Source organism: Chiloscyllium plagiosum, chromosome 43 (assembly GCF_004010195.1).
Source record: "Chiloscyllium plagiosum isolate BGI_BamShark_2017 chromosome 43, ASM401019v2, whole genome shotgun sequence".
Classification (NCBI taxonomy): domain Eukaryota; kingdom Metazoa; phylum Chordata; class Chondrichthyes; order Orectolobiformes; family Hemiscylliidae; genus Chiloscyllium; species Chiloscyllium plagiosum.
In genome coordinates this window covers 9,374,471-9,393,884 of record NC_057752.1, presented here as the reverse complement: position 1 = coordinate 9,393,884, position 19,414 = coordinate 9,374,471, and the positions used below count along the sequence as shown (strand labels likewise).

General features: G+C 42.1%; 1 protein-coding gene across 2 annotated transcripts in view; it reads left to right on the top strand.

Annotated features, from left to right (window-relative positions):
- The window catches only part of LOC122543361 (STE20/SPS1-related proline-alanine-rich protein kinase-like), a 109,855-nt gene that overhangs the window by 43,518 nt on the left and 46,923 nt on the right, over positions 1-19,414 (top strand). For both annotated transcript variants that reach the window (XM_043681986.1, XM_043681985.1), the window contains 5 exons: positions 6,950-7,083; positions 8,380-8,428; positions 15,649-15,714; positions 16,451-16,519; positions 17,798-17,920. In XM_043681986.1, the coding sequence (XP_043537921.1) occupies positions 6,950-7,083; positions 8,380-8,428; positions 15,649-15,714; positions 16,451-16,519; positions 17,798-17,920 (441 nt within the window). The remainder of the gene's footprint in view (positions 1-6,949; positions 7,084-8,379; positions 8,429-15,648; positions 15,715-16,450; positions 16,520-17,797; positions 17,921-19,414) is intronic.

Genomic DNA, 19,414 nt, shown 5'->3' with positions numbered 1-19,414 from the left:
ATATCCTCCGAAGAGGCAGGCATAGCTTGGGCCTATGCGGGTGCCCATGGCTACTCCTTTTGTTTGGAGGAAGTGGGAGGATTGGAAAGAGAAGTTGTTCAGGGTGAGGACCAGTTCAGTCAGTCGAAGGAGGGTGTCAGTGGAAGGGTACTGGTTGGTACGGCGGGAAAGGAAGAAGCGGAGGGGTTTGAGTCCTTCGTGATGGGGATGGAGGTGTACAGGGACTGGATGTCCATGGTGAAGATAAGGCGTTGGGGACCGGGGAAACGAAAATCATGGAGGAAGTGGAGGGCGTGGGTGGTGTCCCGAATGTAGGTGGGGAGTTCTTGGACTAAGGGGGTCAGGACCGTGTCGAGGTATGCAGAGATGAGTTCGGTGGGGCAGGAGCAGGCTGAGACAATGTGTCGGCCGGGGCAGTCAGGTTTGTGGATTTTGGGTTTCCTCATTTCCCCTCCTCCCAGCTTGTCTCAGTCAAATCCCTCGAACTCAGCACCGCCTTCCTAACCTGCAATCTTCTTCCTGACCTCTCCGCCCCACCCCCACTCCGGCCTATCACCCTCACATTGACATCCTTCCATCTATCACATTTCCAACGCCCCTCCCCCAAGTCTCTCCTCCCTATCTTTTATCTTAGCCTGCTGGACACACTTTCCTCATTCCTGAAGAAGGGCTCATGCCCGAAATGTCGATTCTCCTGCTCCTTGGATGCTGCCTGACCTGCTGCGCTTTTCCAGCAACACATTTTCAGCTCTGATCTCCAGCATCTGCAGTCCTCGCTTTCTCCTCGAAGACAGACAATGTGACAAGGACATGCCACGACCCAACACACTAGCTACTCTACATTATATTAAAAAACTCTCTCAGAACTGACAGCCAGACTTCTCTGACCACTGGGATTCCTGACAGCCGATAAACCGACCGTCACGCTCAGACAACAACTCATCAGGACTGAAGACCCAATACCCATCATGTGCGGGACAAATGTGGTGTACAAGATTCCATGCAGAGACTGTATGAAACACTATATAGGAAAAACAGGCAGACAACTGCCGATCTGCATATATGACAATCAACTAGCTACTAAATGCCACGACTAGCTATTCCTAATAGCTATACATGCAGATGACAAGGAGCACAAATTTGACTGGGACAACGCAATAATAGGACAAGCCAAACAGAGGACAGCCAGAGAATTTCTAGAAGCATGACACTCATCCATGGATCCCATCAATAAACTCATTGATCGAGACCCAATATACTGACCACTGCACCAAATATCCGGAAACAGTGGGAACAAAACCAAATAAGTTCCAACCGACACAGTACAGCAGCACTTCACAGGAGGCTCCATAGCACTGAGGATGTCACCTGGAAAGAGGATGAATCGTCTGCAAACCCACTTCCCAGCTCGGCGAACATACCCACAATAACTGCATTATTTGTTGTACTACGCTACTTCCCATGCCATCACCAGGTGTGTTCCTCCACTCAAGGATTGCCCTCTATACATCTGTTTGAGATTTGCTCAATTTCATTTTGCTTCCTTTGGCGATTTTTATTGCCACCTCAACCTTTCCATTTAACTGGGGATAGTGTGGAAATGATGTATGGTGTTGATTTTATCAATTGTTGATGAAGTGGCTAAATTATTCACAAATGAACCGAGGGCCATTGCCAGTAATGAAATGGTGGGAATGCCGTAACAGCTGAAATGTGCTTTCAGGCTTTGGACAAACTCAGTGGTAGTCATTGAAGTCAAATGGTCCACTTCCTTGTAGTCAGAATAATCTAGTGTAACAAGATAATCAGTTCCTGCAAGTGTGAAGAGGTCTTCTCCCAGCTTCATCCATGGTCTGTCTGGGATGTCACTTGTCATCAGTGGCTCTTTAGCTTGGTACTCATTACAAGCATTGCACTGTTGATGTGATCTTTGATTTTGCTACTCGTGTTTGGCAAGTAGAGCAAATCTGCTGCCTTCCTCAGACTTAATTCAGTTTCTTGATGGCTTGCACAGATGTGCTTTAGCATTTCTCTTTGCAACTCCTTAGGAATAATGATTCTATTTCAGTTTATACAATATGCCATCTTACGCTATCAATTCATCTCTGTGCCCAATATGCTCTTGTAGCAACAGGTGTATCTTTGATGCTTCCAGGCCATCTGTTTATCACTACATTTTGCAATACTTGGAAAATTGCATCTTGTTAGGTCATTTGCTTGATGTGAGTAAGGCGCTTGTCTGCTGGGTTGGTGACTCCAAGAGTATGATCGCCTTTTGATTCACATTGAATCTGGATGATTTCACACACTGTCATGACATCTGAAAAGGAAAATACAGGGGATGCTACTCTCAACAGCATGTCTGAAATGTGTGTCTGTTTCTCTTGCTTATATGTCACATCCAGTTGATATCTCCATAACCAGAGTAATATACTTGGATGCTGGTCAGGGTAAATATCGAGTAATAGGGTAGGGGAATGGGTTTGGGTGGGATACTCTTTGGAGGGTCGGTGTGGACTTGTTGGGCTGAAGGGCCTGTTTCCACACAGTAGGGATTCTTAAAAAAAAGCAGATAGTTTCAGTTGAGGAAAATGCTTCGAAGTGGCTGGTAGTTGGACCCGACTGTCATTTTGTCTTTTGCAAGTGGACATGTATGAAAGTGTTTACAAGCAAACATGCCAACACTGTTTTCCAATCTGAGCATAGTGTCGTTTTATTTGTTTTAATGTGCTGAATGCCCTTACCTTTTTGAGGTTTGGGCAAAGATATTTTGCTGTCAGTACATGGCCTGTGTACTTGACTTTGGGCTTCTTTAATTACAGTTTTTTCTTGTTCAATTTCAAGTTCATTTGTCGACCTCTGTCAACTGGTCAGACCAGATTTTGATCATGGTCAGTGATGGCTTCTTTCATTGTGTCTCTGCATCCATAAACCAGTGGGTAACTGCTCTAATTATTACTCCAGGAAGATCACTGACCATCTCATGTTGTCTGCATTGATATTCCTCTGAAGCTGTGGATATGTCAAATAACATGCACAAGCATCAGTATCTCCTGAAGGGCACCTGGACTACAGCTGGAAAGCTGCTGCTTTCATCCAGCTTCACTTGCTAATAAATGTTCTTCACATCAAGGGTGGTGAGGACTTTTGTCTTTGTAAGTTGTAGCAAAATTCTTTCAAGGCTGGCATGGGGTAGCGAGATCTCTTCAGAGCTTTATTTAGATCCTTTGAGTCAATGCACACTCTCAGGTTGTTTCACTGCTACCATGCTGCTAATCCATTCTGTAGGAGTTAATGCAAAATGGTAATATTTCATTGAGATAGACATTAGCTATGATTCTATTGAATGGCGGAGCAGGCTTCAAGGACTGAATGGCCTACTCCTGCTCTAGTTTCTATGTAAATCATGCATCACCTATCAATTTGATTGAACTAATCTGTTGTATGGTATAGAGTGATTTGTCAGAATCAACAGCAAATATCTCTCCATTGGCCATCTGTTCTTGCCTTTTGTGCTTCCTTGTAGCCATACACTTGTGTACAAAATGATTCAGCTTTGTGCAATGAGAGCACTGTTTTCCTCAATTTGGACATGCCTTCCTCTTCTCCACTGCATACTGTTCTCTGCAATATTTCCGTCCTGCCTTTTGTCCATGATTGCTCTGCCCTTTGGGGCTGGAGAATCTGTCAGCATAATTCAAGAGCTATCATGAATATGCTGTGACTGCTGATTTACAACCTCAGCACTTCTGCGTATGCTCATTTCCTGAGAGCTTTTCCTCTCAGTAGATGTTCTCTCATTGCAGGATCTCTTGTGCCTGACACAATTTTCTCTTTAGTTAGATATTATTTTAATTGCGCAAATTCACAGAATTCTATGAGCTGAATTAATGTGGTCACATTGATTACTGGACGTTTTTTCACCTTGGGCTCTAATATTGAACATGTACTGTTATAAATTATGTTCATTTGGGGTACAAAGTGTGCCTTCAAGGCATTTCAGTCTTTTTCAGAAAGATTCATAGTGGAACACATTTTGAACAGTGATCAGAGTGTAGTGACGCATACCTTCTCTGGCTTAGAGTCATACAACACGGAAACAGACCCTTCGGTCCAACCATTCCCATGCAGACCATAAACTAGTCCCGCCTGCCTGAGCCTGGCCCATATCCCTCCAAACATTTCTTATTTACGTCCTTATCCAAATGTCTTTTAAATGTTGTAGCTGTACCTACATCCACCACTTCCTCTGGAAGTTTATTCTACACACAAACCACTCTCCATGGAAAAACAGTTACCCTCATGTCTTTTTAAAATCTTTCTCCTCTCACCTTAAAAATATGCCCCTTAGTCTTGAAATCCCCCACTCTAGGGGAAAAAAAGCACCTGCCATTTGCCTTATCTATGCCCCTCATAATCTTATAAACGTCTATAAGGTTACCTCTTAACCTCCTACACTTCAGTGGGAAAAAAAAGTCCCAGCTGAAAATGTGTTGCTGGAAAAGCGCAGCAGGTCAGGCAGCATCCAGGGAACAGGAGAATAGACGTTTCGGGCATAAGCCCTTCTTCAGGAATCCTGACGTTTCGGGCATAAGCCTGAAGAAGGGCTTATGCCCGAAACGTCGATTCTCCTGCTCCTTGGATGCTGCCTGACCTGCTGCGCTTTTCCAGCAACACATTTTCAGCTCTGATCTCCAGCATCTGCAGACCTCACTTTCTCCCCCAAAAAAAGTCCCAGCCTATCCAGCCTCTCCTTATATCTCAAACCCTCCATTCCCAGCAACATCCTGATAAATCTCTTGTGAACCCCCTCCAGCTTAATAATATCCTTCCTATAACAGGGCAACCAGAACTGGACACAGTATTCCAGTTAAGATCTCACCAACATGTTGAGGTTGTACAGGATGATGTCCTAACTCCTATACTCAAACATCTAAGCAATGAAGGCAAGCATGCTAAACACCTTCTTAACCATCCCCCTCCCACTCTGCCGAGGACATGGAGGTCCTAGGCCTCCTTCACCACCGCTCCCTCACCACCCAATGCCTGGAGGAAGAACGCCTCATCTTCCACCTCGGAACACTTCAACCCCCAGGGCATCAATGTGGACTTCAACAGTTTCCTCATTTCCCCTTCCCTCACCTATTGTACTCTATGCTACTTTCTCCCTACCCCCACCCTCCTCTCATTTATCTCTCCACCCTTCAGGCACTCTGCCCGTATTCGTGATGAAGGGCTTTTGCCCAAAATATCGATTTTCCTGCTCCTCGGATGCTGCCTGAACTGCTGTGCTTTTCCAGCACTACTAATCCAATGTCTATATGTGTCGCAAACTTCAAAGAGCTATGGACCTGAACCCCTAAGTCCCTCTGTTCTACAACACTACCCAAGGCCCTACTTTTAACTGTATAAGTCCTGCCCTTGTTTGTTTTACCAAAATGCAATACCTCGCATTTATCCAAATTAAACTCCATCGACCACTCTTCAGCCCATTGACCCAATTGATCGAGCACAATCACTGCAGGTAAGTGTCTTGCTGACACTTAGGCTTGTTGAATAAATCTCGTGCTCTTTTATAATTTTGCTGTTGTGCACGATAAAACTGCCAGTTTTGCTCTTCATTTCAGCTGGAGCTGAAATTAAAAGCATTTTCATTTCATTGGGAGAGGAAAAGTGGCTGCCATATTTTTCTTGCCTGTGTTTCAGCTGTGGCTTGTTTCTTTTTTGTATTTTAGTTTATTTCTGTTGCTTATAGCAGCTTCCAATGCTGAGAACATTCCTGTGTCAGTCTGTTAGTAATTGCTTTTTTACATACCATCTTACCACCTCTTCAGACACTATGTTCTTAGCATTTCAGACAGCAGTCTGGTCAAAATGAATTCTTTATTGAAGTGTTAATAAAACACCTGCCTGCAGTGAGTGTGTCTCATATTAGAGGTCACATGACTATGACAGACAAAGAAGGACAATTGTACATGACTGTGTTTCAGTCCAAACATTATATAGATTACCTCGGATATATGGCACCAACACAGGTGATTAAGTCCTTCTGGCTGATGCCAATGTTTATGCTCCACTTGAATCTCTGTCCATTTTTCCTCATTTAAATCCACCATAATGCCAATCTATTCCTTTTTCCCTTTCTGTTCATCTAGCTTCCTTTAAATGCACTAATACTATTCCCTTCAATTGCTCCCTTTTGGTAATGAGTTCCATATTCTCACCACTCTTGAGTACAAATGTTTCTTGAATTCCCTATTGGATTTCTTGGTGACTAGCATTAATGTCCTCTAATTAAGCTGTTCCATAAAAAAGGCAACATTCCCTTTGTATTAGTTCTCAAAATCTTTCATAAAAGTCTTTTAACTGGGTCACCAGGTCATTCCTCAGCCTTTTTGCAATGAAGTTAGTTTAATACACAGAATCAGGGATATGTGGGAGTGAGCGCTATACAGAATCTGAGAGTGAGTTCTATATGGAACCTGGGATATCGGGAGTGAATTATTCCAGGATCTGGGATGAGTTACATGGTTTTACAAGTACTCTGGAATGACCTAGACTTGAGTTTCCAGTCCATTTAATTAATTCTTCTCCAGCCTTGGTTATTTTAACCAAAATGTGTTAGTTAAATCTAAAACTAACTGTGTTGTGTGCTCAATAAGCCAGTTATCTTATCCATATTAAGGTTAATTCTAATTGATCAGAATTTATTTTGGATGGAATTTGATTCAACTTAATCCAAATTGGAAATTGGTTTTCAGTGAGATTTGATCAAACTGTGTTAATTTTATACAATCGGTTTGGAGCTGAATTTTATCTGTTACCACTTGATTAACAAAAAAGAATTATGCAATGATAGTCAGGTAAAATGACAAGAGAGATACCAGTTGCAGCATGAGAATGGTATCACTGGACATTATGACCCACATCTCCTTTAATTTGTCACTAGGTTCTGATGGTGACACTGCAGAATGACCCTCCTACTCTCGAGACAGGAGTAGAGGACAAGGAAATGGTCAAGAAGTATGGCAAGTCCTTCCGTAAACTGATTGCCCTGTGCCTGCAAAAAGAGCCAGCAAAGAGGTGTGCGCGCTAAGATTCAAAGCCAGTGATCTATGGGACAGTAGATCGGGTAGATGTACAGCACTGGGCTCTGGTCACATGACAAGTCTTGACTCTGACTGATCTGAATATTCACCTGGTCCTGTTGGAGGAGTTTGATGCTCAGGCCAACAATTGGGCCAGCCCAGCCTGGCAACATACCCAAGGTGAAGGCTAAATTCTAAGCCCAAGTGGAAGCATGATGCTGGTAAAATGATGACATTCTGTTCGTGGCAATGCCAATGCAATGAGCGCATAAGCCTTCCTTTGGACATTCCCAACTACAGCTGGGAGTACAGAGGAGACTCTACTCCTGAGGAACAGTAAAATCTGAATGAGTTATTTCAAGAAGATATGGAAAGGTGGGAACCATGGGCACAAATATGCAGCAAACCTCTTGTAGCATAGCAGGCTGGCACATCAAGTGTGGTGCCAATTAAGTACATGAAATCCTCACTTAACATGACACAATGCTACACCTGATGGCTCTAACATCTCTCTCTGATTTGCATTTTGCATTGCAATGCTGCTGTTTCATATTAGTGTCATCAAATGCCTGGACATTGATGTGACTCCCATGCTAAGCCTGTGAGAGGTCTTAGGAAAGTTGGGAAGTAGGCGGTCTTGGGGGTGATTTATGAGCTTCAGACAGACTGTTTCACATAATTTTGTGGTTTCCAGGAACTAGTGACTAACAATAAGCAAGTAATTCCTTTTTCAGAATACAAAACGGAAAAGCACCAGTCGCTAACTTTACAGCTGGGAACTAGTCACTACTTGGACTGAGTACATATGCCACATTGACAGAAATATTCTGCCAGTGTTGCTGATTAGTTGCAGAAAAAGTCTATGTTGAGTTGATGCTGATGAACATTTAAGGAATTCACTCCTTGGAATTTGACCATCCATTGTTGGAATTTGATTGTCCAATGTTTCAATATGACTGGCTGCATTTTGTGTGTATGTAGTTTGGCAGAGGCCTGAAAGCATGCAGTAAGCCTATTCCCTCCATCAATAAATGCCATGGCAAACAAAGGCTTGAAGGAGGTGGGAAAATAAATCTAATGCCAGCATTCTGTGGAGTGTATGAACAGTTTGTGAAATGCATTTTTTGCCTCAAAAATGTGATACTGATCTCAGAATATTGCCTGTCCTTGCACCGATAGTTTAGTAGTCTGGGGAATACCTCATATCATATCACATTCTGCTCAGACTAGACCAAGCTTGTTTCAAATTGCTGCATGAGTCCCACCTTACTCTGGAAACTTTGTTTTTCAGGCCAACAGCAGCAGAGCTTCTGAAGCACAAATTCTTCCAGAAATCAAAGGTAGGTGGTTTGGGGTAGAGGTTAAAAGTCCCACGCGTGCACAGGGCTCATCAATTGGCTATCTTACACCGTGTTAGTAATTTTACTGTACAACTGTAGTCAGGTTTCCTGTTTTCATGCCCTTCACTGCAAAATAGATAATCTCTTTGGCAGGTTCCAGTAACTGTGTTAAAGTCCTAACCCAAATGGCTGTAAAACTTAGATAACCCTCAGATACGACAGCTGTAGGGAATCTGAATAGGAAAAAAAAAATGACAGAAGGCAATATTTATTGTTCCCCACTGAGGACCAGGCATTTGCCGCTTTTCCTTTGAGAGTGAAGAGGCTCTTAGATATGTCCAACAAATTCAGCCTAGACAGAGAATCAAATCTGCGGTATTATCTGAATGACTCAGTGCTGAATTGCCTGCTACCCTTACTCACTTAGAGACAAAAAAACTGCAGATGCTGGAATCCAAGGGAAACCAGCAGAAGGCTGGAAGAACACAGCAAGCCGGGCAGCATCTTTGACCTGGCAGCACAGTGACTCAGTGGTTAACACTGCTGCCTCACAGCACCAGGGACCTGGGTTCAATTCCACCCTCTGGCGACTGTCTGTGTGGAGTTTGCACGTTTTCCCCGTGTCTGCGTGGGTTTCCTCCGGATGCTCTAGTTTTCTCCCACAGTCCAAAAATGAGCAGGTCAAGTGGATTGGCCATGCTAAATTGTCCGTAGTGTCCAGGAATATGCAGGCTAAATGGATTAGCCATACTAAATGTGGGGTTATGGGGATAGGGCAGGGGCTGGGTCTGGATGGGATATTCTTCAGAGGGTTGATGTTGTCTCGATGGGCTGAATGGTCTCTTTCCACATTGTCGGGATTCTATGATTCATGACACTAAAGGAACAGCGATATATTTCCAAGGCAGGATGGCGGGGACTTTGAGAGGAACTTGAAAATAGTGGTGTTCCCATGTGTCTGCTGCTTTGTCCTAATAGATGGAAGTGGTTGTGGGTTTGGAAGGTGCTGTCTAAGTGGTGAAATTTTGTAGTGCACATTGTTGTCACTGTGCTTTGATAGTGGAGGGAGTGAATGTTTGTGGATGTGATGCCAATAAAGCAGGTACTTTGTCCTAGATGATGTCAAGATGCTTGAGTGTTCTATGAGCTGCGCTCATCCAGGCAAGTGGGGAGTATTCCATCACACTTCAGACTTGTGTCTTGCACCTGGTGAATGGGCTCTGGGGAATCAGGAGGCGAGTTACTCGCTGCAGGATTCCTAGCCTGTCTCCTGCTGTTATAGCCACAGTATTTCGATGGCTAGTCCAATTCAACTTCTGGTCAATAGTAGTCCCCAGGATGTTGATAGTGGGGGATTCAATGATGATAACACCATTGAATGTCATGGGGCGATGGTTAGATTCTCTCTTTTTGGAGATGTTCATTGCCTGGCATTCACGTGACACAAATGTTACTTTCCAATTGTCAGCTCGAGCCTGGAGATTGTGCACATCTTGCTACCTTTGGGTATGGAACTGCTTCAGTATCTGAAGAGTCATGAATGGCGCTGAATATTGTGCAATCATCAGCGACCACCCCACATCTGACATTTATGATGGAGGGAAGGTCATTGATGAAGCAGCTGAAGATGGTTGCCCCAAAGTCACTACCCCTGAGGAACTCTGACACAGCTGAAATGACTGACCTCCAACAACCACAACTACCTTTTATGCTAGGTATGGCTTCAACCAGCGAAGAGTTTTCACCTGATTCTCACTGACTGCAGTTTTGTGAGGGCTACTTTATGCTACACTTGGTCAAGTATAGCTTTGATGTCAAAGGCAGCCACTTTCATCTCACTCCTGGAGTTCATCTCTTTTGTCTAGGTTTGAACCAAAGCTGTAATGAGACCAGAAACTGAGTGGCACTGGTGATACTAAAACTGATTGTCGTTGAGCAGGTTATTGCTAAGCACTGCTTGATATCACTGTTCACATCACTTCACTGATGATCAAGAGTAGACTGATGGAACGGCAATTGGTTAGGTTGGATTTTTCTTGCTTTTTGTGGACGGGACGTCCCTGCTGGGTAGATGCCAGTATTATAGATAGGGACATGTCTAGTTCTGGAGCATAAGTCTTCAGGACTATTGCCGGAATATTGTCGGGGTCCTGAGTCTTTATGTTACCCTCTCCTATTAGTTGTCTCTTGCTATCACGTGGAGTGAATCAAATTGGCTAAAGACTGTTATCTGCAATGCTGAGGACTACTGGAAGAGGCCAAGATGGATCCTTTACTTGGTACTTCTTGCTGAAGGTTGTTGTAAATGCTTCAGTGTTATCTTTTGCACTGATGTCCTGGGTCCTTCCATCATTGATTAATTTCATCACTCACTCCTCCAGTGAGTTGTTTAATCATCTACCATCATTCACAACCGGGTGTTGCAGGACTGCAGAGCTTAGGGACGCTCTGTTGGTTGTAGAATCGCTTATCTCTGTCTATCACTTGCTACTTATACTATTTTGATACTTTATGCAAATAGTTTTGTTTGGAGCTTTGCAAAGTTTCCCATAGTTTTAGGTATGCCCGGTTCTGCTCCTGGCATGTTCTCCTTTATTCTTCATTGAATCAGGGTTGATTACCTGGCTTAAATAAAAGCAGAGTACTGCAGATGCTGGAGATCTAAGATTAAAATAAAAAGGTGCTGTTCTGACAGCATCTGTGAAGAGAGAAACAAAGTTAACGTTTTGAGTCTGATATGACTTCGTTAGAACTAAAGGCCAGTATGTGGTAGTCAGCAGAGCGTCTCCTTACCTCTGTTGGACCTGATGCTCATGAGGCATCATGGGATTTGGAGTCAATGTTGAGGACTTCCAGGACAACTCCCTTCCGATGCTATTTCGCTGTGATGCCTACTCTGCTAAGACTATCCTGCCAGTGGGACATATCATGGGATGGTAATGGTGGTGTCTGGGACATTGTCTGTAAGGTATGATTCCCTGAGTATGACTATGTCAGGCTGTTGCTTGACTAGTCTATGAGATAACTCTTAATTTTAGCTTCAGCACCCCAGGGACTTTGCAGCGTTGATAGGGCCAATTTGCCATTGCTGTTTCTGGTTCCTAGGGTGATACCACGTTGTCTGTCCAGTTTAATTTCTTTTTTGAGATTTTGTAGTAATTGCTACAACTGAATGGCTTGCTAAACTGTTTCAGAGGGCAGTTAAGAGTCAACCACATTACTGTGTGTCTGGATTCACATGTAGGCCAGATCAGGTAAAGATTTCCTTCCCTAGAGGACATTATTGAACAAGGTGGGGTTTTACAACAATGGCTTCATGGTCATAGTTAGACTCTTAATTTTGATTTTTATTGGATTCAAGCTCCACTATCTGCCATGGCAGGATTCGAACCCAGGACCTCAGAACATTACCTGGGCCTCTGGGTTACCATTACAGTGACCATATCATTACGTCATCACCCCACTGAAATGGACTGCTCCTTCTGTGCTGTCCTCAGATGATTATGATCCTGATTTTTGCTGTACTGTCAGAGTAGTTCTCACCAATTCTCGTTTTTCCCAATGAGGAACCACTCTGTATTAGCTAACATCGAGACTGTTCCATGGCTGAGTTCATGAACTCAATGTGTGGAGAATTGCGAGCACGTCCCTTTGCATTTCTTTCTGGGTTTCGCTACTCTCACTGATGTCTGTCTCCAAGTATTGTTTTCCCAGTTAACAGAGTTAAAGGGGAGTTGTGAAGCTATGCCAATACATATGGTTGCTCACTTTATAGAGAAATACAGGAGCAACTGATCTGGTGTTAGTGATGGATCTTCTTTTAAACATTTTGAAGGAATAAATGTGAGAAAAATGCTTGGAAAAGAGGGACATTATGAGGAACACTGACCATACTATCATTAATAAATTAAGGAAGTGCAAGGTATTGGATTTTGGCAAAACATACAAAGGCAGGACTTATACAATTAATGGTAATGTCCTGGGTAGTCTTGTACAATAGAGAGACTTAGGGGTTCAGGTACATAGCTCTTTGAAATGGTTAAGAAGGCATTTAGCATGCTTGCTTTCATTGCTCAGACTTTTGAGTATAGGAGTTGGGACATTATGTTGAGGTTGTGCAGGACATTGGTGAGGCCTCTTCTGGAATACTGTGTCCAGTTCTGGTCGCCCTGTTATGGGAAAGATATTATTAAACTGGAGAGGATTCAGAAAATATTTTACGAGGATGTTGCCAGGAATGGAGGGTTTCAATTATAAGGAGAGGCTGGTTATGCTGGGACTTCTTTCACAGAGGAGGTTGAGAGATGACTTTATAGAGGTTTATAACATCATGAGGGACATAGATAAGGTGAATAATAAAGGTCTTTTCCCTAAAGTGTGTGGAGATCAAAACTAGGGGACATATTTTTAAGACGAGAGGAGAAATATTTTAAAAAGGACATGAGGAGCAACATCTTTACACAGAGAGTGGTTTGTATGTGGAATGAAATGCCAGAGAAAGTGATGGATGCAGGTACAGTTGCAACGTTTGAAAGACATTTGGATAAGTATATGAATAGGAAAGGTTAGGAAGGATATGGGCCAAATGCAGAAAGGTGGGACTCATTTAGTTGCGGACATGGTTGGTGTGCACTAGTTGGATTGAAGGGTCTGTTTCCATGCTGTATGGAAGACGAGACAGATTATGACATAGTTTGGCCATCTCTCTCTTTTTGGTTTGTCATTCAATCAGAGCAGGCTGCAATGTGGAAATTGTGGAAGCTTCACAAGCACCTCTCCAGCTCAGCAGGAGAAAAATGTCATTTCTTCCCCACTGCTTGGTGGCTTAGCTTAGCTGGAAGAACTGCATTAAATGGTGGGAATGCATTAGGAGTCAGTCTGCAGGTGAAGAAAGAAATGAGTTGTTTCAATTTACCTTCAGTGCCACAGCCTTCACCCATTCCTGCTCCAGTCTCTAGAATTATATCCTTAAAACAATGTAGCTTGCTATATCAGAACATAGCAACAGGAATAGGCCATTCAGCCTGCTGAGTCTGCCTCACCATTCAGTATGATCATTGCTGATCAAACACTTCAATGCCTTTTACTCACCCCAGCCTCATAACCCTGTATACTACTGGTAATCAGCACTCTTATCATCTCTATCTTAAACACACTCAAAGACTGAACCTCCACAGCCCTGTGTGGTAAAGAATTCCGTGGATCCACAACCTCTGAGTAAACAAAAAAGTCCTCATCTCAGACATAAATGGAATCTCACTTAGTTTTAAATTATTCCCCCAGTTCTAGACTTCTGAACCAGGGGAAAGATCTTACCTGCATCTACCCTGTCTCGGTATTTTGTAGGTTTCACTGAGATCATCTCTCATGCTTGAAAACTTGAGAGGATATAGGCCCAGTTTACCCAATCTTCATAGTACAGTCCTGCCATTCTGGGAACAGGTCTGGTGAACCTTGGTTGCACTGTCTTATGGCAGTAATACCTTCTTTGAGAGAAGACCAAAACTACACACAATATTCTAGATGCAATCTAACCAAGCTCCTATACAGTTGAAGCAAGACTCCACTACTCCTGTACTCAAACCCTCTTGCAATAAAGGCTATCATTCCTTTAGTCTTGTTAATAGCTTGCTGCATCTGCATATTAACCTTCAGTGATTTATTGACAAGGATACCTAGGTCCCTTTGTACACACGCATCTGTTCCTCCTACCAAAGTGGATAATCAATCATTTTTCAACATTATAGTTCATCTGCCATGTTCTTGCCCATTTGCTTAGCCTGAAAAAAATCCTCTATATTTCTCACAATAGACATTCCTGCTTAGCTTTGCATTATCTGCAAATTTGCAAATATTGCATTTGGTCCTCAACTCCAAATCACTGTCAACATCTGGGACCCAAGTACTGATCCTTGTGATACCTTACTACATGTAGTCACTGCCTGCCATGACTAGAATCGCCCATTTATTTCTCCTCTCTGTATTCTGTCTGCTCACCAATCACCAATCCATGACAATACATTACCACCTATTGTATGCGCTTTAAATTTTCTAATCAGCCTCCTGTGGGGGACTTTGTTAAAAGTCTCCTGAAAATCTAAGTATTCAAAGGCCATCGGCTCTCCTTAATCAATTTTGTTCGTAACATTTTCAAAAAACTGAAACAAGTTTGTCAAACACGGTTTCCCACTTGAGAATCCATGCCCAATCAGATCATTATCAACCTATCCTTTAGAGTAGATTCTAGCATTTTCCTTGCTACTGATGTAAGACGAACAAGACTGTAGTTCCCTCTTTTCTCTCTCACTCCCTTCTTAAACAGTGAAGTGACATTTGCTCCCTTCCAATCCACAGGAGTCATTCCAGAATCTATAGAATTTTTGGAAGATAATCACCAACACATTGAGTGTCTATAGCTGAGTCCTTCAAACTTCTGGAATATGAAGAATATCAGATCCTGGAGACTTATCAACTTTCCACCTCATTAATTTCTCCAGTACAGTTTTCTTACTGGTGCTAATTTCCTTTGAATCCTCATTCTCCGTAGCCACTTGGATATCTAATTCCAGGAGATTTCTGGTATTTTCCTCAGTGAAAATAGACACACTGTAATCATTTAGCTTCTCTTCCATATTTCTATTGTCCATTATAAAATCCCTTGATCCTGGAAATGGTCCCACATTTGCTTAGCCAAATGTTTCCTTTTTACATACTTAAAGAAGGTTTTACAGTCCATGTTTTTGATTAAATTTGCCATGTTTCTCCTCTCCTTTTGACTCCTATGCTTTTCCCATTATTCAATGTCTGCTTATGTTTATTGCTTTGGAACATTTAATCATGTTTAAGATTTCTGTGTAAGTGCAAATAGGCACTCAATTTGTGATTTTATTTAGTGCTGTTTGCTAATAATTTGTCAGTGTCAAACATGACTTTCAGCAAATCTATTGTTAATTGAAGTTGGGGTGAATGTTTACTTCAATAAGTCCACAATTTAACATCAAACAAGTGTCTCTGACTGACATTTTGGTAGTCCCAGATGATTAAGCTTTGGTTAATTTTGCTGCAGTTCACTTAAGAGTTGTTGGGCTCATCGAATGACGATTTGTACTTCAGTTTCTGTCATGGACTGGATGCAAACATGGATCTCCAGCAGTCATTGAGGCATGTGCTTTAAACACTGAGACCTAATGTTTCATGTGGAACTTGTTCTCTTCTTTCAGAATAAAGAATATCTGATGGAGAAGTTATTGGGCCAGTCGTTAGGTGGCGGGCACAAGGACACAAAGGTAAAAATGACTCCCTGCAATTAGTTACAGAGTTACAGAGCAAATGATTTGTGATGTAGTGTCTCTCATTTCTGAAGGTTTGTCTTCAGTTTTGGCTAGCTTGGTTCAATGGAACAGTGCACTGAGGTAGTGATAGTTGCAATACGTTTAGAACGCATCAGTTAGCAGAGGAGTAAACAAAACGCAAATAGTACCAAATAACACACTTAGGTACATGTTTACAAAGGTCATGAGGTCATGGAACCCAAAACAAACTGCTGGTGGTTTGAAATGGAAGAATAAAGAAGTACTTGATTCCTTACAAAGAGTGAAGTGTTTTATTAGATAGATGAAATTGCAGCAGTTCATTGGAGAGATATTGAGGTCTAATTGAGTAACAAGTAAGCACTTCAAGCATCACCCAAACAGGAGTTCTTGTACACACTGTCAATATGATAGATAAAGAGAACAGCACATAGCAGTTGATTTTCCTGTATCATTTAGAATCCGGATCTTACTTAGCCATAATGTTTCTCTCCTGTTTTAAGTAAAAAGGCACATTGTTTAAGAATTTAAGTAATACTAAAATTCCCCAAAGATTGGACCAAGGAACAAGTGCTCTTGGCTTGGAACAAAGAATATTGGGCCACTTGCAGCTCTGTATTGTGAGCTGGTCATAGACGCTATGGGACTCTTTGATCCATGGGCTTTTCAACTCTAAACATTGCGCAAATAGAATTCTTCTATCTTCTTGCAGGCTGACAACACAGTCCAGGCTACTGGCACGGTGCCAAAGTCTTCGAGTGAGCCAGAAACTAACAAAAAGGTCTGTATTTTCTAAAAGCTCGCAAAATCATTACCCAGCAGAGACAATGCAAATTTTAATAGCAATTTGCTTATTACTGAAAGTATAAGGAAGTGCTGTTGAGTTCACCAAGTAGCAATCTTGTCTCTGAGTCAAGAAATTGTGGGTTCAGGACTTGAGCACATACCCTAAACTGCAGTGAGTAGTCAAGGAATGGTGCTTGCAAGTGGTGCTGTCATTCAGACAAGATGTTAAACTGAGGTCCCACCAGCCTGTGTAGGCGAATACAAAGAAAGTCCTGTGCTGCTATTCAAAGAAGAATTCTCCTGGTCAACATTTATCCATTGACCGCCACTGCCAAAACAGGTTAACTGGTCACTAATCTCATTACTGTTCATGGATCTTGCTGTGCGCAAATTTCTGACTGCAATTGTCTACATAACAATGGTGACGGCACTTCAAAAGGAATTTATTTCTCATTCACATGAAAAGTCACTATATAAATGCACGTCTTTTATTCCTGTTGGATACACGCATGTTCGCCATAGTATTTATGCATTTGAGTTTGAATGGGTTAATGCACCAGCCAGGACCCGAGTGCCAAGGTATAGACTGACACTCCAGTGCAGTACCGAGGGAGTGCTGCGCTGTCGGAGATGCTGTCTTCTGGGTGATATGATATGTCTGCCATCTTAGTTTGAAATAAAAGTTCTCATGGCACTTATTTCAAAGCAGAGCAAGTAAGTTTATCATGGTGTCCTATCCAATATCTATCCCTTAGTAAGCATCACTTTACCAACAGATAACCTGTTTTAATGACATTGCTGTTTGTAGGAACTTGCTGTGCGCAAATTGGCTGCTGCGTTTCCTACATTACAACAGTGACTGCACTTCAAAAGTACTTTATTAGCAATAAAGCATCTTGAAATGTCTTGTGGTTGTGAAAGGTACTATATAAATGCAAGTCTTCCTTTTTTTTAATCAACAAGACAGATGTTTAACAGCTCCCCAGCTACATTTCTTTTCTTGGAGTTCCGTTCCAAATATTCCATCTTCATTACATTAGCACCATCTCCGAGTAAACCAACTGGTTAACCTCATCACAGTGAAGTTAAAGATGACAAGCTGCTCAATCACAGGACATTTTCTAGTTAATTACAACAGAACAGCAGATGTACTGAAGAAGGGTGGAAATTTGACAAGAGGACATTGAAGAGAGAAGATTAGCAACAAAAAATCTTACCAGAAAACTCAAAATGTTGCCGTTTGACCTTTCACCTGTGTTGTGGTTGACTGTAGGTGAGACGGGTCCAGGGATCAAGTGGTCATCTGTACAAAACAGAGGATGGAGGTTGGGAATGGAGTGATGATGAATCAGGTGATGCATTTGATGAACGGAAGCCGACAGCCTTTCAGAAAACTGTGAGTGCTTTTTGTTCTTTGTCTGTTGCCATATATGGGAATGAACAATTATCCCTTTTTAAATGGAGCAAAAACCAGACAAGTCTTTCCTAATAGTTGTCAGAACTGTATCCAATCAGAACTGAGCTATATAGTCATAGAGAGAGACATCTGATCCGTGATATATCCCAAGTTAATTGATTTCAGCCTCACGATAATAAGGATACTTTAACTGGCTGGGGCTTCTGATCATTTTGGAATTGGATTATTTTGGAATTGCACCTCCGTAGCTGTTAGTTAAGGAACAGGTTCAATAGTCATGCCCACTCCTTCAAATAGTTGTTTATGATTGTGTTCCAGATCATCAACTTGCTACCCAAAACACATTGCATATTTTCTCTAGTTCTTCTAATATTTATCTTAATTCTGTCGGTAAAACCAGTTTCTGTCATTAAAAGCAGTTTCTCCCTTTTTGCACTGTCATTTTTTAACCTCCTTCAATTCAGGAAGAATAATCCCAACTTCTCTGATCTCTCCACATGACTGAAATCCCTGTCTTGTTACATTTCTAATAAATCTCCTCTCCAGGGCCTTAAGATCTTTCCTAAGAAAGAAAATACTACAACCAAGATTGAACTAGTGTTCTTTTTTTTAAAAAAAATCATTTTTTCTAAGCTTCATAAAGTAATTGACAAAAATCTAGAAGTATGTAGAATACCGATGCTTTACTGTTATCCTGAGTATAAAATAAAATGTCCAAATAAAATCACTTTTTTTCATTCTATTTTACAATCTTTGCACCACTTTGGAAACAACCTTTTGTAACTATTTGGGCAGTGATGAAATTCAGTGTGCTAGTACTGAACTACATCAAATAGGGGCCCATGTGATTCTTTACTCTACTCCTAAAAATAATTGGGAAGCCATCATTAAATCATTAACCAACTAAAAGCTTCCAAATGTTTGAACTGTTTTTGAAATTCATTTCTCTTTTCAGCCCACTGTATTGGCAGGACTATTTACATCAGACAAGATAGTAGGAAAAACAAATAAAAGTTTGTGCGAAGATTTGTAGCTCGGGTGCTCGTTGTTGTGGTTCTGTTCGCCGAGCTGGGAATTTGTGTTGCAGGCGTTTCATCCCCTGTCTAGGTGACGTCCTCAGTGCTTGGAAGCCTCCTGTGAAGCGCTTCTGTGATCTTTCCTCTGGCAGTTGTAGTGGTTTGAATCTGTCGCTTCCGGTTGTCCGTTCCAGCTGTCCGCTGCAGTGGCCGGTATATTGGGTCCAGGTCGATGTGCTTGTTGATTGAATCTGTGGATGAGTGCCATGCCTCTAGGAATTCCCTGGCTGTTCTCTGTTTGGCTTGTCCTATAATAGTAGTGTTGTCCCAGTCAAACTCATGTTGCTTGTCATCTGTGTGTGTGGCTACTAAGGATAGCTGGTCATGTCGTTTTGTGGCTAGTTCATGGATGCGAACAATTAGCTGTCTTCCTGTTTGTCCTATGTAGTGTTTTGTG